The 24,353-nt window shown below is 40.7% G+C and overlaps 1 protein-coding gene across 1 annotated transcript in view; it reads right to left on the reverse strand.

The window, feature by feature from the left end:
* The window catches only part of LOC117289978 (phosphatidylinositol 4-kinase alpha-like), a 56,953-nt gene that overhangs the window by 25,956 nt on the left and 6,644 nt on the right, over window positions 1-24,353 (reverse strand). Inside the window, exons 5-22 of the mRNA XM_033771182.1 lie at window positions 19,878-19,950; window positions 19,271-19,743; window positions 17,678-17,840; window positions 16,923-17,117; window positions 15,456-15,556; window positions 13,943-14,196; window positions 12,635-12,914; window positions 10,515-10,618; window positions 9,425-9,635; window positions 7,875-7,983; window positions 7,301-7,437; window positions 6,395-6,679; window positions 5,944-6,068; window positions 5,492-5,657; window positions 4,588-4,797; window positions 3,675-3,749; window positions 1,854-2,013; window positions 505-632 (exon numbers count right to left, since the gene is read on the reverse strand). Coding sequence (XP_033627073.1) covers window positions 505-632; window positions 1,854-2,013; window positions 3,675-3,749; window positions 4,588-4,797; window positions 5,492-5,657; window positions 5,944-6,068; window positions 6,395-6,679; window positions 7,301-7,437; window positions 7,875-7,983; window positions 9,425-9,635; window positions 10,515-10,618; window positions 12,635-12,914; window positions 13,943-14,196; window positions 15,456-15,556; window positions 16,923-17,117; window positions 17,678-17,840; window positions 19,271-19,743; window positions 19,878-19,950 — 3,249 coding nt within the window. The remainder of the gene's footprint in view (window positions 1-504; window positions 633-1,853; window positions 2,014-3,674; window positions 3,750-4,587; window positions 4,798-5,491; window positions 5,658-5,943; window positions 6,069-6,394; window positions 6,680-7,300; window positions 7,438-7,874; window positions 7,984-9,424; window positions 9,636-10,514; window positions 10,619-12,634; window positions 12,915-13,942; window positions 14,197-15,455; window positions 15,557-16,922; window positions 17,118-17,677; window positions 17,841-19,270; window positions 19,744-19,877; window positions 19,951-24,353) is intronic.

The following is a 24,353-nucleotide window of genomic DNA, read 5'->3' on the forward strand; positions in this document are numbered from 1 at the left end:
TTCTCAAAAACTAGGTTACTTCAGAGGGAGCCTTTTCTCACAATGTTTTATACTATCAACAGCTCTCCATTGCTTGTTACCAAGTAAGTTTTTATGCTAGCAATCATTTTGAGTAATTACCAATAGTGTCCACTGCCTTTAAGTATACATGCCAATCTAACTCTTTGCTGAATCTACAAGTGGCATCCTAGAGCAAATTTGATTAAGTACAAATGGTTAACTAGTGGTTGGTTCTTAGCATATGTAGCAACATGTGGGGATGAGAACTACATGTATCTATAGATCAATCCGACGAAACAAAATTGGTAGCGCCCTCTACTGTAAAATGAACAACTGTGGTGTCTTTTTGTGCACAATCTAGGCATTGAAGACACCGCAGCAAATGGCGCGCGGTGCTCAACACTTGCGCGCCCTGTGCGCGTCGGATTGGTCTATAGCACAATTATACAGTGTACAATCCTACACATGTTTGGGTCAGAAACTAGACCTGAGATAGGTACTTACATGCATTTCTAGGTCTGGTCTGGCAGCCAGAAGCCACTCCCAGCATGCGACTGCAATCTCCATAGATTGAGCTGTGAAGACACGTACAGGTGCCCAGCACAGATTGTGCAGTAAGTGACGATCCAATCCTAACATAAACAAAAATATCAAAATAATCCTCACATCATGGGCAAATTTAATCTAATCAGGCATGATCTTTAAAAATGTTTAATTTATTACTTTGTTTTTATTTTATGCAAGTTGCCAGACACGCAAGGCCTAAAGGCCACTTCAAGATGTGAGCTAAAGATCACCTTTGTTCCCAGGGGCCGTTGCCACCTACTCCTGGGGCTGAAACAGGGTTACCCCCTTGACTGTCCATATTGATGTAGGCTTGGGTATCATCCATCAGAAGCCTGACAGGTAGAGCAGAAAGCACTACCTCCCCAACTTTACAAAGCAATCATGGTTAAGTGTCTTGCTTAAGGACACAAGTGTGACAACCGGGACTCGACTGTGCAGAGTCTGAGCTCAAGTCTTTGGCCATCGCGACTCAGGTCTGAATCCAGATGGCTGAGTCTGAGTTTGAGTTATTGACCATCATAACTCAAGTCTGAGTCTGAGTCACAATTCATACAGCACTGCTGCATTCACTTAAAACCATTGGACACTTTCGGAACAGAAAAAAATTAAAAGTTCACAGATTTACAAATAACTTACAGGGTTTACAGAAGGTAATGGTGAAAGACTTCTCTTGAAATATAATTCCATGAAATGCTTTACTTTTTGAGAAAACATTAAAACAATATCAATTCTCGATATCGAGAATTACTCAGATTTATTTTAAACACATGTCATGACACGGCGAAACGTCCGGAAACAAGGGTGGGTTTTCCCGTTATTTTCTCCTGACTCCGATGACCAATTGAGCCTAAATTTTCACAGGTTTGTTATTTTATATCAAAGTTGTGATACACGATGTATGGGCCTTGGACAATACTGTTTTACTGTAATACCGGAAGTGTCCAATGGCTTTAAGACAGTCATACATGTAATAACAATAATAATGGAAACTTTTATAGCGCCAGTATCTACCGTGCTGCTCTACAAAAGAACAACCAACAAGCAATGAAAGTAGCATAACATAATAAGAAAAAAAAACTTAACAAAATGCTTGTCTAAGCAGATGAGTTTTAAACTGTTCTTGAATATGTTAAGTGAGTTGGAAAGTTTCACAGTTTCAGGTAGGGAGTTCCGAAGCATCGGTGCTGCGCTCTGAAAACTTCTCTCCCCACTGAAAAGTTCTCTCCCCCCATCGATGATTTGTCGTTTTATCCTGAAAGAGTTTGAATCCCATCACTCAAACTTACCTTCAGAATATATCAGCAATGCACACACTCTGAATATGCCATTAGTCAAGGCCTCTTCTTTGCCGGTCTGGCAGGCCTTGGTCAGCTGGTCAATCAGTACTTTAGACAAGCAAAGACCACCTGGACCAGCGTGCATATAGATGGCTTGCATACCAGCAACCTACATGGGTCATAAAGATCATAAAGATTTTGTTTCATAACTTTCATATTACGAATATAAAGACAACTTTGATATAATAATAATATTTGGAAGGCTATCTTCTTTTTCTTCCTGTGTAGTGCTGTTCCTTTGTAGTGGGTTCAAATCCCCAGCCGTGACACTTGTGTCCTTAAGCAAGACACTTAACCATTGCTTCGTCCTTCGGATGGGACGTAAAGCCATTGGTCCCATGTGTTATGTTATGCATGTAAAAGAACCCAGTGCACTTATGGAAAAGAGAAGGGGTTCGCCCCGGTGTTCCTGGCTGTGGCTGCTTAATGCGCCGTAGCACCTTGTAAACCCTTATAAGGTGCTGCTGAACATAATTGGGTCTCAGAATTCATCACTTCAATAACCTATATTTCTGCGCATTGAGTACCTTGTTTGGTAGATACTATTATTATTATTGAAAACTACCGCACTGCGGCTAGGCGCACGCGTGAAACCATGAGACCGTAAGCCAAATCAAGTACAATATATACATGGTGCAAGTAAAAACTGGAAGCTGAGAAGCTGAAATGCGAAGGACGTGGCTACAACGTGTTTGAGCCGCAGGTGCACCCTTGAAAGCCGCCTAAATCAACCCATACATGTATATGACAACAGAGCACAGCCGGTGATTGAAAGTATTTAATTCTTCCAGAGGAAGGTAAACAAACCAGAGGGCCAGGAGAAAATTACTCACGCCACAGGAGGGAACCACCACACAGCTCAATCACATAAGGCATTTTCACACTACCTCCATTTTGAACCGTGTTGCAACCTATCCAGGCCCTCTCCCGTTCAGCCTCGCTTCTTTTCGACACGGATCAGAGATAAGCAACTGGTCTTTACGTGAACCGGCTAATGCGTGAACTGTTTAACGAAAAATGCACTTTCGATCCTGATTGAGATTTTCAACCCTGGTCCCTGCCAGGGTTGAAAATCTCAATCCGGCTAGAGCATGCTACCTGGATCGGAGGCGGATTGAACTTTTTCCGACCCTGAGATTTTGGGACAGTGTGAAAAGGCCTAAATATGAAATGGCTTTGCCAGGAATCAAACCAAAGTGCCGAGTAGTGAGCGCTATACATGTTCATACAAGCCACCCATGCCTTCTGGGGCCCTGCCGTCGATTTCACCAAACTCATCCTTACTTAGGATTAATCTTAGGACTTAGGACGAGTTAAATACCATATCTGAAGACATAGGACGCATTAAACCCGTCTTAAGTTAGGATTGGATACTCGTCCTAACTCGAGATAGGATTAATCCTAGCATTTCGTGAAATCGGCCGCTGATGCACTTTAGGGTGACCCTGCCAGACTGTTTATCCAAAGTAAATTTTAAGATAGATAGATAGATAGATACATGTAGTTTATTTCTTTTTACATTCGAGGCCAACGGCCAAATTACAGTAAAAATTACAATTCATACAAAAAAATAGTTTACATACAAAAATAGTTACATATAAAAATATACAGCTAGTTTATAAAAAAAATATATCGACATTGGAGGCTATATTAAAATTTACAAAGAGACTTGAACAAACCACCATCAAAACACACACTAACGACTTTTTTTGAAACGTGAAGTTCTTGTGTTTAACCAGGAGAAACTATTTTAATAGAAGACTGACTTACCTCGCCTGTAAACCTGCTGCGAAGCGTCATGGCTGACACAAAATTACTAGAATCCCCTTGCATACTATCCGATAACTAAAAATAAAACAAAATAATCCTTCAAAAATTACTCATAAATACATGGCACAGTTTGTCCACTGTGATTGGTTGAAAGGAGTTTTGACTGCCTTGTCTATAGGCCCGGTCACACAGGCCCCGATCACAAGGACGAAAACCAGAACGATAAAAATGCACGCTCTCTGTTGGTTAAATGAGCGTGGGCGTATTCTGCGTGGAGCATTTCAACCAATCGAGGGCTTGAATTTTTATCGTTCTCGGTTTCGTTCTCATTATCGGGGCCTGTGTGACTGGGCCTTAGGAGTGCAATATAAAAACAGCAGGAAGTGATTAAAACATGAACTTATCTTATCAAATTTCAAACCCGATTTAAGTTTTGACGTCACAGACTTGGCTTGCGCAAGTTTGGATCTTGCCTGAAATAGTTTGAAACTTGCGCAATGAGCTAAAACTGAGTCCAGGTCCAAAGTCTAATAGCCCAGGGCCCAATTTCATAGAGCTGCTAATCACAAAAATTTGCTTAGCATGAAATTTCGTCCTTGATAAAAAATAAAAAAAAAAGGATTACCAACCAAATTTCCATTTGTTGCATATTGCTTGATACTGGTATTCAGCTGTTGTTTGCCAAATCCTGAAAACCAAGTGGATATTTGGTTGTTAACCACGTTTTTATCAAGGAAGAAATGTCATGCTAAGCAAATTTGTGAGCTTAGCAGCTCTATGAAACTGGACCCTGATGGCTGGCTCAGAGTCCGAATATGAACACAGTGAACAGAATTGAGGTGAGCTCAGGCTAACTTGTCAGATTTATTCTGAACTTTTAAAGTTTGTTAAAGTTCATAACGTTTCAACTTACCCCGCCAACCATGGGCCACTGACTGAAGCCTGCGCATTGCAGTGCGCTCTCTGTACCGCTCTCAAGGCGTACTCGCTGCGACAGACCGTCAGACGAGTTCTCCAGATGAATCAGATACTGCTGGATGTGGGAGCGTGTGACGGAAGGCGCCCATTTAGACGCCTCCTGAAAGATTCCACCACAGCGAGCGGAGAAATCACGCATAATGCTCTGCCAAGAAGACAAAAATAGAAGTTCTAAACACTTCATCTTGATCAGCAGAGTGTGGGTTCGAATCCCCCAGCCGTGACACTTGTGTCCTTACGCAAGACACGTAACCATTGCTTCATCCTTTGGATGGGACGTAAAGCCGTTGGTCATGTGTTGTGTAACGTATCTTCCTGTATAATATGCACATACGAAGCGCCCTTGCGTACATTGGGGGTAGATACGTGCAAAACAGACACACATTATTAACATTATTAAATGCAAAAGTCCTGGGCGCCAAAGACTCCGCTACTCTGACTGCAGGAAAAGACCCCACAAGACTGCTGGCAAACTGTCCAGCGATGAACATGTACAGCTCAGAATAGGACATCCTGGCAAGCTAGATCTACTTCAGCTGAGATCTACTTCAGCTGAAGTGGCAAGAGCAGCAGACTCAGATGCTAAACGGCGTTGGTGTCATGAATGTGAGCTACTACCCCCTCTATCATCTACTGCCTCTACACTACCGCCCATGGCGTGTCGGCATTGTGCCAGATGCGTGACATCATGGATCAGACTATTCTCACACGAAAGAGCTTTTGGCTGGCGTCCTGCACCAGTCACTCGAATCAACTCACTTGAGAGATGTCGTCATTATCGTTAGCAAACTGACAGCCTATAAATGCAAGAACAAATGTTAACTGTAAAAGTTACATACCTCTCTGGATTCATTAGTATCCATTACAGTTAGTCGGTACTCCGTGTTGGGTACCGGGTAGACATCAGCCTCTTGTTTATTATCGACAGTGACTGAGCGTGACAGGAGTTGTAGGATGTCAAGCATGGTCCATAAGACGCTGCCGTTCCACAACAGATGAGGAAACCTGGAAGATAAAAAAAAAATAAATGACATCAAATGTTTAATAAATATCAAAGGTAGTTGCGACAATTCTCCAATTTAAATATAACATTACACAGGCCAAGAATTTTTATTTTTGACAGGGCAAGGTCATTTTCAATTGGTTAGGGGCACTATGGGAAATATTTGAAGGGGCATCAGGCCAACAATGGGCGTCCCACTCATCAGCCCTTTCACCATTGTTCTCAGCAACAAGAACAATAGAAAATGTCCGCCCTCTGTTGTCTCATACATCCATTGTGACAACTTACCTGTCAACGAGTTTGGAGAGGTATTTATCAGCGACCTTCCTGATCTGTTTCAGGACATGATTAAACTTGACTAAGAGAAACTGAGCATGCCTGACAAGATCCGCTTCACGACCCGGAGTACGAGGCTGCAAGAAAAAGAGGACTCCTTAAAATCTAACGCCATAAACTGATACAACTTTTTCTATCATAGGAAAAATGCAAGGACAACTCTAATAGGGTGTCATGGCTGAGTTGGTTAGAACATCGAATTCAAGTTATGGTGCTTAAGTCATCTGAGTGTAGGTTCGGGTTCGGGTCCTGGTTGTGTCCATAAGCAAGATACTACGACACTAGTCACACTTAGTATGAGTGCAGTTGACCTAAGCTACCTATCGTGAGGTAACGGTTAAACATTCTGTTTCCTCTCCAAGCCTCTTCCGAGGTTCTTCCCTGGTCTTTCCAGATCTCTTACCCTGTTCGACATGATATCCAAGAAGATTCCAAAGGCCTGATCAGAAACAACCAAATGGCACTGCCACATGCCAGCCTTGTCCTTCTGGATGGCTTTATCTTCTAAGTAGTCAAACATTGCACAGAAGCTAGGGGAGTCTACGTTCATGACACGTAGTGTCTCTAGCTGGTAGACTGATAGGAGGTAGGTGCACTGGGCAAAGTTGAGCTTGTTGACGTAAGGGACGATCTCGGCTGGTGACTGCAGGAGGGTTAGGATGGTCTGGCGGAACTCGTTTAAGTCATTCTGTTTGTTGGAAGACACAAATCGTTTTGAGTTGTGTTTCCACAAGCTTTTGAGGGTAGGCATACCCAGATTTTTTGGAGCTTTTAAAGGGACACGTTGCCTTGGATCGGGCGAGTTGTTTTAAAAAAAAGCATTTGAAACCGTTTGTTATAAAATGCATTTTGGTTAGAAAGATGTTTTAAAAGTAGAATATAATGAGCCAGACAAATATGCCTTGAAACAGCGTGGCTATCCTTTTACTTTGCGAACTACATGTACATGTTACACGGTAGGCCATTCTAAAATTGGCAAATAAGTATGTTTGATTTTTTTACAAAATGGGACAAAGGTCCCCACAATGTTTTCTTAAACTGGGTCCCCCCAAAGGATTCTTCTTTTGAAGTTGTGTTTGACAAGTTGAGCGGTGTTTAACAAATTATTTTTATGGGGGGTTGGAGAAGTTTTTGAGTGATATGGTTGTTTAGCTGATCTTCCCATCAAGGGAACTCGGCAAACTCCCGCAAGGGGATATAAACTCCATGCTGGCAACAGCCAATCTCTCTCATACACATATTGGTTTATAACGTCTATGATTATGAGTTGCACAAATCGAGAAATCATCAGGAGAAATGTTGTACTTACATAAGATACGCTATCGTTCCTCAGGGCAGATGTATACTGGAGCTGGGATCTCAGGTGCTCACCCTGGATGGAAGTGAGTAATGGTGACTTGACAGCGATGTCACAAACACCCTCATACCACTCCCTCGGCCACAACCCTAAAACATTTCAAATAATACATGTAACTAATAAATACCTTGACCAGTTTCCAGACTCTGAAAATGTATCTATGAATAACGCAACACGCGACATGGATGCCCACGTTTTTATGCGCAAAGAACAGCTATCGTCCAATCATTTGCCTTCTTTGACCCCCAAAGTAACTCGTCTCAACCTATCAGTTATAGGATAAACGCATGAAAGAGACGGGAGCCGTTGAAACCTTCGCTAGTGGCTGGCGCTGTAACTGGACCTCGCCTCCGGCTCGGTCTGTTAACAGCGCCATATTTTTATGCCAGTGTTAAGCGTAATAAAACTAAACAAACTTGAGATACTCGAAAACATTTTTACTACTGGATCAAAATATGCAAATATAACATGGTTTGAGGAGAGTTAATATTTGCTTCCGAGGTATTTTATTAAAATGTCTTCCTACCTGAGTCTTCGACAGCAAACCCCATGACTACTGTGTAGAGCCAGAAATCTCTGAAGAGTTTCAGAAGTCTTGGTTTAGGATCTCGGATAGGCTGCAATCTTCTCAACAACTGTACAGAAAGACAAAACACACCTAAAATTATATCTGGCTTTGGGTTGAACGAAGAATTTTTTTTAAATAGATGTTAAATTTGCATTGAAATATTACCTTTGATTAACCAAATAATAAAGAGAAATTTGATTTTGGTATTGGATTTTAGTGTTTGATTTTTGATATTCAATTTCGATATTTGATTTTGCTAATTGGTTTGATATTTGATTTTGGTAATTTAAAACATTTTTTTTTTTACTAGGGCCGGATTTGAAACTTGGACCACCGGATTAACTTGTCATCACTTTACCCCAAAAGTTATCTAGTCCTTATGTGTAGGACCTCCCTACTTTGTTGAAATCTTTGTGCGAGGGTGCCAGTCATAAACCATCCAACCTGTAACTGCCATAATAATAATAATAATAATCATCTCAAAAATCGCCCCCACTCCTTGCAGTAATAATACCTGGCGCTTTGTATCTTTTGGCAAAAGGCGCGTTATAATACGGTTATTATTATTATTATTATTATTATTATTATTATTATTATTATTATCAATTTTCATACACAAGTGGCACGACCGGGACTCGAACCCCCACTCTGCTGAAAAGGAACACTAGAGCTTTAGTTCAGTGCTCTTATCTGCTCGGCTAAGGCTAAGGCCGAGTCACACTGCAGCGATAACGAAAACGATAACGACAACGATGCAAAGAGAACGCATTTTATTGGTTGTATTGCTCCATGCAGAATATTCAACCAATTGAGGGCGTGCCTTTTTTTTTTACTTTCGCGTTTTCGTTCTCGTCATCGAGGCCTGTTTGACCGCGCCTTAACCCCATTAAACAGCTGCAAATCAAAACAAAGTCTCCACGCTCGCAGTCTACGACTGATACTCACAGTTGGGATTCATACTTCCTGCGAATGTGATACGAACTTTGACGCTACAAATCCTCAATGAATATTTCGCATCAGTTGAAATGTGCTCAACTCCCGCGAAATATTCGCTGCGAAAACAGCCATGTGGCGTCAAAATTCGCATCGCATTCGTAGGAAGTATGGACTGGGCTTTAGACTGATACTCACAGTTGTCATGACCGGGATGAGGATTTTAGGCCTGTTTGCCCGCTTTAACTCCATTCAACAGCTACAAATCAAAACAAAGTCACTAGGTTTGCAGTATATGTCTGATTCTTGTGTCCTTAAGCAAGACACTTAACCATGGCTTCGTCTTTCGGATGGGACGTAAAGCCGTTGGTCCTGTGTGCTGTGTAACGCATGCAAAAGAACCCAGTACAATTATTGAAAAGAGAAGGGGTACGCCCCGGTGTTCCTGGCTGTGGCTGCTATATGCGCCGTAGCACCTTGTAAACCCTTATATACATACACTCAGCGCCTTGAGTACCTTGTTTGGTAGATATGTGCGCTATATAAGACTTTGATTTTATTATTATTATACTTACAGTTGCCATGACCGGGATGAGGATTCCTAGGTTCCCTGCACTACTGGATGCTTTAATAGCAAATGAAGACCTCTCACTGGCCCTCTTGCCTTCCAGTCCTAGGTTCACAAAGAGTTCTAAGAGACGCACTAGGAGCTCCTGCTGCTCCTGGTCTCCTTGAACTGAACCAGCGATGTTGGCTAGAGCATTCATGACGGCTAACGAGCAGTGCCTAGGGGATCAGCAAGGTCAAGTAAGGTTAAGTGAGGTCAAGTAAGGTTAAACAAGGTCAACTAAGGTCAAACATTGTTGAGCAAGGGCAAATAAGGTCACGCAAAACATATCATATAACAATTCAAATTTACAAGGCACTATTCCATCAAGATCATAGCGCACATAAAAGCTATTAACATGGAAAAAGGCGAGTCTATAGATTTTTCGAAAAGCAGATAGAGTATTAGATTCCCTAATGGCAGTATGGAAGATTGTTTCAAATTATTGGCCCAGCTACACTGGCAGGTTTTTGACCTAGAACTTTGTTTGCTCGGGGAACATTCAAGCGAGTGATGTCAAGTATGGACCGAAGAAATCATGGAGGAGTGTAATGTGACAATAAATGGGAAATACATCGAGGAGTAGTTTTGTTCAACCATTTAAAAACAAATGGATTCACTCTAATCTGGTAATGAAGTTCCCTAAGTGGTGGGGAAATGTTCTCTCAAGGGTGTGGAACATATGGAACGAGCTGCACTATTTTTGTTTACTTTAAAAGATTTGGGTACTCTTTGTAACACAAAACACTATGTCCACAGATTTACACTAAACTTACACAGTTTGATCATTTTCACAAAAATACGTTTAACATGCTGAAATAATTTTCATTTCACTGAGACAATTTTTTTTTTTGTGACTTGTTTTACTCATTTCTCAAATACTACAGCACCTCAGTAAGTAATATTTTAAGGGAAGCTATCTAAAATCATTATTTTCAAACTGTGTGAGTTTAATGTAAATCGGTGGACATTGTGTTTTGTGTTACAAAAAGTACCAAGACCATTTAAACTCTGTCCAATTCATATGACTTGACAGCAAATAAAAGGATGAAGCATACCTGTATCTGTCCGATTTCTCAGAGTTGTCTGGGGTATAGGCAGCGGACCCGGCCTCCATACTCATTTGCATGAACATGTTTGTCACTTCCTGGTGGATACCAGACTAAATGATTCCAGGTAGAAAAGGAAAAACAAATTTCATGTACAAGAATTTACCTCAATGTACTATAGCAAAAGTAGAAATAGCTTTACTAGTTTTTTTAACGTTGACCAACAGAAAAAACCTGTAGATAGAAATAAGTAAGGTGTCTATCTTTATACTTTTGCTATTTGTTTTATTTATTTATTTTATTTTAATTCTTCAGACCAAACAATAAAACAAGCACATGCCGTCCAGGGAAGGGCAAAAGTTAAAAAAACTGTCATCAAAAAAGATGTGCCCTCCTAGACCTAGCTCATAAAAAGTTTACATTTATATACTATACATTAAACACTGCAAAATTGCAGTACAAATTTAAACAAAAGATGGCAAGTTAAAAGCAATTACACACGGATATACACAACTACCGCATAAAACATACCACAATAAAACTAAGGCCCTTAATACCTAATTGGTATTAGTTGTATCAAGTGGAAAACAGGGCTAAAAATAAATAATATTATAAAGAATTAAAGTATTCTTTCCAATGGTTTACAGATTGTTTGGAGTTGTATATTTGTAAGGCAGTAAATACTGAATGTCTATTGGACTGCAGCAATAAGCATTACAAAATAAAGCATTTAACTACTACCCGAGCGGAAGAAATAAAGTATTTAACTACTACCCGAGCGGAAGGTATAGAAAATTGGCGGGACTACTACTTTAGCTTATTGGATCGTAATTAACTGCACTACCGCGGAGTCAGTTCTAGAATTGATCTCAACGTTACCGCGGAGTCAGTTCTAGAATTGATCTCAACGTTACCGCGGAGTCAGTTCTAGAATTGATCTCAACGTTACCGCGGAGTCAGTTCTAGAATTGATCTCAACGTTACCGCGGAGTCAGTTCTAGAATTGATCTCAACGTTACCGCGGAGTCAGTTCTAGAATTGATCTCAACGTTACCGCGGAGTCAGTCCTAGAATTGATCTCAACGTTACCGCGGAGTCAGTCCTAGAATTGATCTCAACGTTACCGCGGAGTCAGTTCTAGAATTGATCTCAACGTTACCGCAGAGTCAGTTCTTGAATTGATCTCAACGTTACCGCGGAGTCAGTTCTAGAATTGATCTCAACGTTACCGCGGAGTCAGTCCTAGAATTGATCTCAACGTTACCGCGGAGTCAGTTCTAGAATTGATCTCAACGTTACCGCGGAGTCAGTTCTAGAATTGATCTCAACGTTACCGCGGAGTCAGTTCTAGAATTGATCTCAACGTTACCGCGGAGTCAGTTCTAGAATTGATCTCAACGTTACCGCGGAGTCAGTCCTAGAATTGATCTCAACGTTACCGCGGAGTCAGTTCTAGAATTGATCTCAACGTTACCGCGGAGTCAGTCCTAGAATTGATCTCAACGTTACCGCGGAGTCAGTCCTAGAATTGATCTCAACGTTACCGCGGAGTCAGTTCTAGAATTGATCTCAACGTTACCGCAGAGTCAGTTCTTGAATTGATCTCAACGTTACCGCGGAGTCAGTTCTTGAATTGATCTCAACGTTACGACTAGCTTGCTCTAGTCATCGTCAGGAGACTGATGAGATAAGAGATAAGAGAGAACTGGGCTTATTTATAGGGATTCAGAGGATCCAGTGTAGAGTCAATCAACGCTCTGATTGGTTCTCCTGAATGGCGTGTCAATGGTTCTCCTGAATGGCGTGTCAAGGCCAAGTGGTTAAGAGCACCGGATTCAAGCTCTGGTGTTTGATCGGCAGAGTGTGCGTTCGAAATCCGCTCGTGACACTTGCTACGTAAAATTGGGGAGGTAGTGCTTTGTGCTCTACCGGCCAGGCTTCGGACTGATGATACCCAAGCCTACATCCATATGGACTGTAAAGGGGGTAACCCTGTTTCAGCCCTAGAAGTAGGTGGCAACGGCCTCTGGAAAAAAACAATTGTAGCCCACACCTCGAAGTGGCCTTCAGGCATTGTGTGTCTGGCGACTTGCATAAAAAAAAAGAAAAAAAAAAGAGGAAATATTTACCTGTCCTGTAAGGAGCATGCAGCCGAACATATCAACAATCAGAACATCAAGCGGCGATGTCGGATTACAGAACTGCTGCTGGAATATCTGCTGCACGCTCTCCATAGTCTGGGGGATGTCTTTCAACGCAACAGCGACGTGGCCCAACGTCAGGATAGCATTCCGTGCTTTCAGAGTGGATTTAGCGGCACCGGTCTCGGCGAGGTACAGTGTGTTGGAGACGGAGGCTAGGAAAGCTTGTACGCAGTTTGAATCCTCTTGAAGTCCTGCTCTCAAGGATCTAATTCAGTAGATGGCAATCAAGTTAAAGCCATTGGACCCTTTCGGTAAACAGTATTGTCCAAGTCCCACACTTCATGTATCACAACTTATATATAAAATAACAATCCTGTGGAAATTTAGGCTCAATCAGACATCGGAGTCGGGAGAAAATAACGGGAAAACCCACTCCTGTTTTCGCGCGTTTCGCCGTGTCATGACATGTGTTTATAACAAATCCGTAATTCTCGCTAACGAGAATTTATATTGTTTTACCGTTTTCTCAAAAAGTAAAGCATTTCATGGACTAAAATTTCAAGAGAAGTCTTTCACTATTACCTTCTGTAAACCCTGTAAATTATTTGTAAATCTGTGACCTTTTTTTTTCTTTCTGTACTGAAAGGGTCCAATGGCTTTAAACAGATTACACTATGCTATACTATGCACATTTTGGTAACGTAATTATCACTGGTACTCAACTTAACGGGTCTGGGTACTTTTTGTAGGACACAAAGACATGGACACTAATGGTAAATTGTCAAAGACCAGTCTTCTCACTTGGTGTATCTCAACATATGCATAAAATAACAAACCAGTGAAAATTTGAGCTCAATTGGGGACAAAGTTTCGAGAGAATAATGGAAGAAAAAACACCCTTGTCACACAAAGTTGTGTGCTTTCAGATGCTTGATTTCGAGACCTCAAAATTGAATTCTGAGGTCTTTAAATACAATTTGTGGAAAATTACTTCTTTCTCTAAAACGATGCCATTTCTCACAATGTTTTATATGGTTGAACAGCTCCCAATTGCTTGTTACCAAGTAAGGTTTTATGCTAACAATTATTTTGGGTTATTACCAATAGTGTCCACTGTTAAACTGTTTAACTGTTAATGTGTAAACAGTCAGCAGTCTCTGATACAGCATTTTTGTAAAAAAAATCTCTAAATGCAATTTTCAAAAAATATAAAATTTTGGCTGCGGAGCAGATTTGATACTTTGCGAAAGTGTTCTGGGTCCAAGGGAAGGCAGAAAGTTACACTTAACTTACCTGCATAGATTATAAATAGTTGCATCTCTAATTAACTCAAACACGGAAGAGGTAGGCTCCTCCTTCCCTCCGCTGTGATGGCGCCCTCTATGGTGGCTGCCTGTACGCAGAGAGATCTCTGGTCTGGTGCCCTCTTTAGGGCAGTACTTGTGTAGTTTGGTGAGAATTCGTGAGGGGGCGAGAAGGACATCTCGGAGGGAACTGACAGACTGGTGGGCGAGGAGGGTGAACTTTTCAGAGAGTGTGCCATGGGCCTAGAATAGTGAAATTTAATTCTAATTACTACATGTAGTTGGTGAAATGACACTTTGGTGAAGGGAGGAAGGAGAGTGGCTTCTGACCTAAGAAAGAAAAGGCCAACACTGTATGAAAGACACTGGATACCCTTTGTAATTGTCAAAGACCAGTCATCTCACCTGGTGCATCTCAACATATGCATAACATAACAAATCTGTGAAAATTTTGAACTCGATTGGTCGTCGAAGTTGCGAGAGAATGATTGAAAAAAAAAAAACCCTGTCGCACAAATTGGGTGCTTTCAGATGGCTTGAATTTGATTCAAATATTTTAGTAAAAATTTCTTCTTTCTCAAAAACTACATGTATGTTACTTCAGAGGGAGCCGTTTCTGACAATGTTTTATACTATCAACAGCTCTCCATTGCGCGTTACCAACCAAATTTTTATGCTAACAATTCATTTCATTCATTCAGTCGATGCGGAGCATCGGATGATGGCCCTCCAAACACGTTGGTCCTCCATTACTGTACGCAGCTCTTCCCGACGCAGTCCGGTGTCCCGGCACAAGGTGTCCACATAGGTGGTTTGTGGTCTACCTCGGGAACAGTGACCTTGAGTAGGTGCCCAAAGCACAAGCTTGCTCGCTGCCAGCTCAGCATGTCTGAGACAGTGACCAGCTAGTCTCAGCCTTCTTGCCCTAATCTTGGTGCTAACTCTCGGTAGCCCACCGTAGAGCTCCAGGTTTGTGACATGCCTCTCCCAATGACTCTGTTTAACACAGCGAAGCATTCTCGTATAGCAGCCGTCCAGTCTCTTCTCTAGACGAGTGGCTAGTGTCCAGGACTCACATCCATAAAGCAGTACTGATTCCACAGTGGCAGTAAAGAACTTCACCTTCAGGGTCTAACAATTACTTTGAGTAATTACCAATGGTATCCAGTACCTTCAGGTCTACTGGCCAAACACTAAAACCACCGGCCTCAGGCCTGCGATCCAGTGCAATATTTAAAGTTATCTAAAATCTGACTCCTATAAATGGCCGACCATAATAGTCGACGAGGTCAAAGGAAAACCACGCAATTTCGAGTGATACTTGTGTGGATTATTATATTCTACTTTTAAAGTATCTTTCTAATCATAATGCATTTTATAACAAACGGTTACAAACGCTTTTCAAGGACCAACTCGACCGATCCAAGGCAACGTGTTCCTTTAAGGCCTGTTGATTTGGATGGTCTAGACCACTCATCCATAATGCGTACGTTACTACCAACCTCTAGACAGCATAGCAGCAGGGGTACATGAGCCAGTAGGTGATGTGTCCCTTCAGATCCAGTCAGTTTCTCTGTCATTCGTCCAATCAGACTATCAGCTCCTAGGAATTATCACATTGCAATTGGTCAACACATTTGTTGCATTGTAAGGGTCGTGGGTTCGAATCCCAATCGAGTAATATGCCTGTGATATTTTTTCACAGGACTCGGGAAAGTACTGAGTATACAGTGGTTACACACATCGGTGTATGGGTAAAACCAAAATTAATATTCTTTATCCCCGATGCAAATTTAACATCTCTTACATTTGTTTTCCTTTTAAAGGCAGTGGACACTATTGGTAATTACTCAAAATGATTATTAGCATAAAACCTTACTTGGTGACAAGTAATGGGGAGAGGTTGATAGTGTAAAACATTGTGAGAAACGGCTCCCTCTGAAGTGACATAGTTTTCGAGAAAGAAGTAATTTTCCACGAATTTGATTTCGAGACCTCAGATTTAGAATTTGAGGTCTCGAAATCAACAATTTAAAAGCACACAACTTCGTGTGACAAGGGTGTTTTTTTCTTTCATTATTATCTCGCAACTTCGACGACCAATTGAGCTCAAGTTTTCACAGGTTTGTTATTTTATGCATATGTTGAGATACACCAAGTGAGAAGACTGGTCTTTGACAATTACCAATAGTGTCCAGTGTCTTTAAAACAATTTTCTTGATTTTAAAGAGGGGCTCCAAGTTCAATAGTAGGGTGCCGTGGCCGAGCGGATAAGAGCACCCAACTCAAGCTCTGGTGGTTCTGTTCAGTAGAGAGCAGAGTGTGGGTTCGAATCCCGGTCATGATGCTTGTGTCCCTGAGCAAGACACTTAACTATAATTGCTTCTCTCCACCCAGGGGTAAATGGGTACCTGTGAGGGCAGAGATGGTTCTTGTGATTGATTTAGCCCAGTAGGGCATAATTAATGTTGCACAGGCTGTATACTCCCCAGGGAGCTGAGATGGTTTAAGGAATGATTCAAGGCCCAGTGACCAGGGGTAATAATTTTGGAAGTGCTTTCAGAAGCCCTTCGGGTGTGTAAAGCGCTATATAAAAACTGGTTATTATTATTATAGAAAGATTCTGCACACTAAGTTTCAACATACATATATTTATGTGTGAACAAAAAATAAAGCTGACTTTCTTGACCACACTGTTGTAAAAAAAGTAGAATTCAAATAAAAGTCTGACATTTCTAATCCCTGATAGACCGATCCATTAAGCTCCGCCCCATTGCGTATTGACCGATCACAACTCATTGGGCAACCAAACGTCCGACAAAATAAGGTCCGACATGCGTGCGTGTATGCTTGGCGCACGGCAAAGTTGTGCAGAATGTCATTGGAGAGGCTCAGGTGTTATTGCTCACATGTGCGCCGTGGGCGGAGCCTAATGGATCGGTCTATTATCTCTACAAATCAAGCCTCACCTTGTTCATCCTTGACCGCCCACACCAACATGTCAACACACGTAGCGTTAGCCCTGACTGCCAACTCAAATGAATTAAATCCACAGGAGGATCTGACCGCCATCTCTAAGTTTCTGTCTTGTATCTTTGTCTGACCAGCAATAAAGAGTTCCTGCACAAAGGACTGGACTCCATCTACTAAGACATCCGGTAGTCCTGAAGAAAAGGAAAATCACTTTGATTAGTTATTGGTGTGTCGTGGCCAAGCCATTACAGACACTGGACACCTTTGGTAATTGTCAAAGACCAGTCTTCTCACTTGGTGTATCTCAACATGCATAAAATAACAAATCTGTGAAAAATTTAACTCAATTGGTCGTCGAAGTTGCGGGCTAATAATGGAAGAAAAAACACCATTGTCACACGAAGTTGTGTGCTTTCAGTTCAATTCTAAATCTGATGTCTCAAAATCAAATTCAAATATTTTAGGGGAAAATAACTTCTTTCTTGAAAACCATGTTACTTCAGAGGGAGCCATTTCTCACAATGTTTTATACCATCAACACCTCTCCATTGATCGTTAACAAGTAAGTTTTTATGCTAACAATTATTTTGAGTAACAGCTACAAAATAAGTTTGAAAAGAGAGCCCTTGAGATAGGCTTAGTATATTTTAAAACAGAGGAATCGCAACACCAACCGTATCGAATGGCCGTGAAATAACCTGTTTTGGGATGAATGGGCAGGAACTTCGTCAACTTGCCACAGTCTTCTCACCTTTACTATGCTGCAATAGATGTCTAAGAAGCAGTACAAGTACCAAGCTGATCATTTCACTGAAGGACTGGTATGGGAAGTCTTTGGCTTCTGGAAGGGAAGCATACTGCTTGGCTGCTCTATCTAGATCACCCAATGTCTTTGTGTTGATTAGAAATGTTGCCTGAAACAAAATAAAAATAAAGAGGTGGCAGCTTGAGTCCTTTTGCTACAGGAAATGCTACTTGGACTTAAAGTCACCTGGAAGTAGTATTTTGTCAACATAAAGCTTTTGTCACTAAAATATTTGTTTTGATGAGTGCAATATGAATAAACAGTTAACTAAGGTTCTAAAAAATTAGTTTCAACTTTATTTACAATTTACAAAGTAGGCCTGAACCGAGAGGGTGCTGTTTGTGACGTCAGTCGAGGCGCGATATTTGAAGAGAAAATGTGCAGTCTGGCCCCGTTCACTTTGTCTTGGTACCTGAATGGTATGATGCCTACGTACAGAACTACTGTCACGGAGCAGACTGAATGCACTGTATGGCTGCTGTGCGGATGGTCCACTCGGATTACCCAGCACGGTGAATCGCATGCAGTGCCAACACAAGATAGTGACGCTTGGTGCTAAAAACATGCCCTCAAAGTTGAAACAATACCCAAATTTTGTCACGATATTTTGTGTGTATATGTACGTAGTACAAACTGCATGTTAATCTTGAGTAACAAATGCAGATTTTTGAGTAGCAATTTGTATATTTTTTTGTAGCAAGTGCTGCAAGATGACTAGTTAATATATTGACCTTCTCCGACAATACACAATGAAAAGGGGTGAAAATTATGATTTAAGTCAATTTTTGGCTTGATTTTGCTATAAGGTGGCACGAAAACAGTAGCAGACAGAGCAAGAAACATGTATTTTTTTGTTACTGGCCTTAGAATAATAATAAAATAATAATGACTACTAAATAGCAATCAAACCCGTCACGCAGCGACGCTCATGCTGCTCAAACATTATTACTCCGGTCATTGGGCAATTTGTTTCATTCCTCTAACAAGCTAAGTAGCTCCCTGGGGAATACATAAGCCTGTGCTGCCATGTAGCACACCAAGCTAAATCAATCACAAGAACCAGGCGCCAATTTCATAAAGCTGTTAACCAGAAAATACTGCTTAGCAAAATTTCTTTGCTGGGCAGAAAATGAGTCAGGCACCAGTGGCAACAATGTAAACTTTATGGGATGTTGGCTCGTAACCATGGTAATCCATTTCTGTAAAGCACCCCCGTTTTGTAAGCAAGATTTGTCTGGGCTTAACAACTATTTATGCTTACAGGTTTCTAAAATTGGGCCTATTTCGCTCGCCCTCACAGGTACCCAATTACTCCTAGGGCCCTTTTCAAAAGCATGGCTTCGGCTTTGGATTCGACTTCAGGCTCCTTTTCTCGTCTGAAGCCCTGAGCGTGTTTGCGAAGCAGGCACAGTTGTCAAAACAACCGCGAGGCCAAGCTAGTATGAGCCAAATCCGGAGCCGAAGCCGTGGTTTCGAAAAGGGCCTAGGTGAAGATGAGGAATTACAGTCAGCATGAACTAAAAAAATAAAAAAACTTACAACTTTTAGTATCATCTGCAGCTGCTCTGTTCTGAACTCCAGCTGACTCCGCTGCGACTTCAAACGATCCTGAACAGTTGCTGGCAGAATAAACGACGAAGCCACGACGCTAAGCAACTCACGACTCGGATCAAAACCATACAACTTCTCCCAATCCTCATTTGACCTTTGACCTTTCTGGATACTGACCCCAACGCCGTCCACCGCGTCAGTTGACCCTTGACCCTGACAGGGGTCATCTCTGGTGGTTGGAAAGTAACGCTTCATGGTTGGTGAGACGATGGGACGGAATGTGTTGTATGAGAAGTTTTTTTTCTTCTTGCGGTGGTGGTCGTTACGTGGCTGCTGCTTGCAGGCCCTTGGGTTCGGAGGGGGAAAGAGCTGGCAGAAGAGGGGCACCTCGGAATGGCTGACGTGTCCTAAAGCTCTGGATATCCCGAAGAGGGCAGGTACAATAAAGTGGCATGATGGACCTACAGAATATGGCGTAAAAGAAATCAAACATTCATTCATCCATTTTATTTTTTGGACACGTTGGTTGAAAACAACTTGAAATTCTTAGTCTCGTAGTGTGCAAAATAAAAGAAAAAAAAAACTACATCTTTACCTTGAGCTTGATCTCCTATTTGATGACACAGTTTAGCCAATGACTGAAAAGCTTCAAGTTGTGCTGCTAGAATCTGAAACAAAGACAACACAAGAACGTCATTTTCTCTATTGTTTTGTGTTGCACGTACCCTATGTATGTAGGATCCCTTCTGCCTCACAAAACCTCTAACATCAAACCAATATGAATTTATGTAGGATCCCAACTGTCTCAATCAAACCAATATGAATTTATGTAGAATCCCAAATGTCTCAATCAAACCAGGTTGAACTTATGTAGGATCCCTTCTACCTCCAAAAAACTTCTAACATCAAACCAATATGAACTTATGTAGGATCCCTTCTACCTCCAAAAAACCTCTAACATCAAACCAATATGAATTTATGTAGAATCCCTTCTACCTCCAAAAAACCTCTAACATCAAACCAATATGAACTTATGTAGGATCCCTTCTACTTCCAAAAAACCTCTAATATCAAACCAATATAAACTTATGTAGGATCCCTTCTACCTCCAAAAAACCTCTAACATCAAACCAATATAAACTTATGTAGGATCCCTTCTACCTCCAAAAAACCTCTAACATCAAACCAATATAAACTTATGTAGGATCCCTTCTACCTCCAAAAAACCTCTAACATCAAACCAATATAAACTTATGTAGGATCCCTTCTACCTCCAAAAAACCTCTAACATCAAACCAATATGAACTTATGTAGGATCCCTTCTACCTCCAAAAAACCTCTAACATCAAACCAATATGAACTTATGTAGGATCCCTTCTACCTCCAAAAAACCTCTAACATCAAACCAATATGAATTTATGTAGGATCCCTACTACCTCAAAAAACTTCTAACATCAAACCAATATGAATTTATGTAGGATCCCTTCTACCTCCAAAAAACCTCTAACATCAAACCAATATGAATTTATGTAGGATCCCTACTACCTCAAAAAACCTCTAACATCAAACCAATATGAACTTATGTAGGATCCCTTCTACCTCCAAAAAACTTCTAACATCAAACCAATATGAATTTATGTAGGATCCCTTCTACCTCCAAAAAACTTCTAACATCAAACCAATATGAATTTATGTAGGATCCCTACTGCCTCAATCCTCAAAGATAAACCAATGTTAATTTATTGATCATTACTGCTTCATGTCTACAACATCTCCCAATATGAGTTTAGGTAGCATGGATCTCTACTGCCTAAATCCTCGAAAATCAACAATTTTTTACAAGTTTGAAATGTAAGATCCCTATTGCTGACTCATCTCCCAAATCAACCGATACGTAAATTTTCATTAAATTTGCAATGGGAAATTAATCAACTTCCAAGAAATGCTTCGCTATTGTAATTTGAGTAACATGATATAAGGAGGCATGTTGTAGTGGAAATTGGTTTGGCACGTGCCTAACACTGAATCCGCCAAGCCTTAGTGCAGATCATGTCAAGCACGACCGACATTTCCATCATGGAATTGGATCACATCCTCTTCACAGAATGTCAAAGGAAATTAATTACACAATAATATGATAAGTACCGTCTGACTATGTGTTGAAAAAGCATTAAGGTCGAGTCACATTGCAGCGATAACGAAAATGATAATGACGCAAAGAGAATGCATTCTATTGGTTAAACTGCTCCACGAGTTGTTGTTTTCGTTCTCATTATCGAGGCCTGTGTAACCGGGCCTTTATACCTTTTAAGTGGACTTTAGGTAGATACATGTAGAGCATGCACTAACAAACAAAACTTTGTTTTAAAGACGATGAACACTATTAGTAATTGTCAAAGACCAGTCTTCTCACTTGCTGTATCTCAACATATGCGTAAAATAACAAACCTGTTAAAATTTGAGCTAAATCGGTCGCCGAAGTTGCGAGATAATAATGAAAGAAAAAACACCCTTGTCACACGAGGTTGTGTGCTTTCTGATGCTTGATTTCGAGACCTCAAATTCTAAACTTGAGGTCTCGAAATCAAATTCGTGGAAAATTACTCCTTTCTCGAAAATTACCTCACTTCAGAGGGAGCTGTTTCTCACAAAGTTTTATACTATCAACCTCTACCCATTACTTGTCATCAAGAAAGGTTTTATGATGATAATTATTTTGACTAATTACCAATAGTGTCCACTGCCTTAGAGTCCACTGCCTTTAAAAGGTAAGCAGGAAGGGCAGGTCTGTATGCTTCGTTTTTGAAAGGGCAAAGGCACTTTACTGTAGATATTTACACCAACATTATTTTAATTTTACAGCACTTGACGGCTTTGCTTGTATATAAAGGCAATAGGCCTACATACAGTGTGTATTTGAATGTAAATAAATTCAGCTAACTTTTCATAGCACTTGTCATGCATAAACTGTATACATTTTTTGTACACTTGACATTTGAGTGTATCGTACTTTGAAGCATGGAGGAATAAATTATTCCTCCATGGTTGAAGTAAGTATTCAGAATCTATACAAGTGTTAAAGTTGTGCACACAGCTGGGCCTTGTTCTGTTTTTCCTGATACTGGCTGAATCAATAGTGAATGCATTGCTTGAGTGTGTGCACAACTTTAATGTGTATAGATTCTGAATATTTACTTCAAAGTACGATACACTCAAATGTCAAGTCTGAAAAAAAAATAAGTTTATGCTTTACACATGCTGTAATTTTAGCTAAATTTAAAAAAATTATTAAAAAAATAGGCATACTGAATGCACTTTCTATACTGATGTGCATTGTCTCAGATTATTTCACTCGATGAAATCTGGCTAAAGACCGTATTGAATAACCCATTTGCTCCCATGAAAGTCGCCATATTGTAGGTCAAACCGTATGCGCGTCTACACGCTTACATCAAAGAAACACACAGCACGCAGCATTCCCGTTTTGATTTCTAGGGCACAAGCACGTACACCCACACGCTCGCAGACGCCATCTTGTAGGGCAAATATTTGAACGGTGACGTCATAATTTATTCAATACGGTGTTTTCCATTTTCATTTGGCTTCACCTAATGAAATGGAATAGTCCAGATTTCATAATGTATTCTATTATTATTATTATTATTGCATTTAGTATGCTAATCATGCGGTTAATTATATCACAGCGTTTACAACAGTACGACCGTACACTCATCATTTAACACATCTAATAATAATAATAATACTTATGCGCACATCTGTACGCACTAAGAGTACAGTTAATATTGGAATCAACTTGAAATGGTTGACACTTAGACAGGTATACAGACTGTTCAAGTGGCCAGCTGGCCTTATATGCATACATTCTACACACCAGGGTTATGTACTGTAGAGATACATGTCTGAAAATAGAGGTGTTGGAACATTAGGGTGTCATTGTGCCATTGTTTTTTGTGCTATTTTTGTAACTGCCTGTTGTAACTTTTGATGTTTGTGGTGCTTTTTAGAACCTGTGCGTGCAACATAATTTCTTCTTTTTGGAGATAATTAAAGTTCTATGTCTTTTAAACATAGGGATGTCGGAACATACGTAGGGATGTCGGAACAGTTAAGTTTCATGTACACAAAGATGATAGAATTGAAGTAAATTTTGTAGGCCTAATATTATATTGTATGTTGTAGTCTGCAGTGAACCAGACCATAGAGGTAGAATTCTACCTCCATGGGGGATGTGGAAGTGTTGTGGCCGAGAGGTTAAGAGCACCGAATTCAAACTCTGGTGCCCCTGATCAGCAGAGTGTGGGTTTGGATCCCCAACCATGACACTTGTGTCCTTAAGCAAGACACTTAACCATTGCTTTGTCCTTCGGATGGGACATAAAGCCGTTGGTCCCATGTGTTGTGTAAATGCATGTAAAAGAACCCAGTGCACTTATCGTAAAGAAAAGAGGTTCACCCCGGTGTTCCTGGCTGGATTGGCAGCATATTGCGCGACAGCACCTTGTTAACCATTACATGGTGCTAAGGATTACTGTAGGTCTTATATCTCAAACTTCGTCCCACTCCTTGCAGTAATAAAACCTGGCGCTTTGTATCCTCTGGCAGAAGGTGCGTTATAAATATGGTTATTATTATTATTAATACGACCAGACTAAGCTACATGTATCCTAAATCCCACTGCTACCACACAGCAATGTCGAAATACGTAAAGAAAGATTGGGTTCAGAAAGAGGCCACAGCCAGACCCAATGATATAAAGAGTGATTTATTGATAACAAATCTCTGGATATCCTCCACGCATCCTTCCTACTCTCACACAAATCTCTGCCTCAGGCCGACAGTCTAATATAAACCTTTCTTTTTGTGTGTATCCCAGTAAGTAATGAAGGTCCATGCAATCAATGCATCCATTTATTTGATTAATGTTCAGCTGTTATGTGAATATTTTTTTCATTAAAGGCACTGGACACGTTTGATTTCAAAGACCAGTCTTCTCACTCGGTGTATCCCAGCAAGGCACAAAATAACAAACTGTGAAAATAGAACTAAATTG

This window comes from Asterias rubens, chromosome 5, assembly GCF_902459465.1.
Source record: "Asterias rubens chromosome 5, eAstRub1.3, whole genome shotgun sequence".
Taxonomy (NCBI): Eukaryota; Metazoa; Echinodermata; class Asteroidea; order Forcipulatida; family Asteriidae; genus Asterias; species Asterias rubens.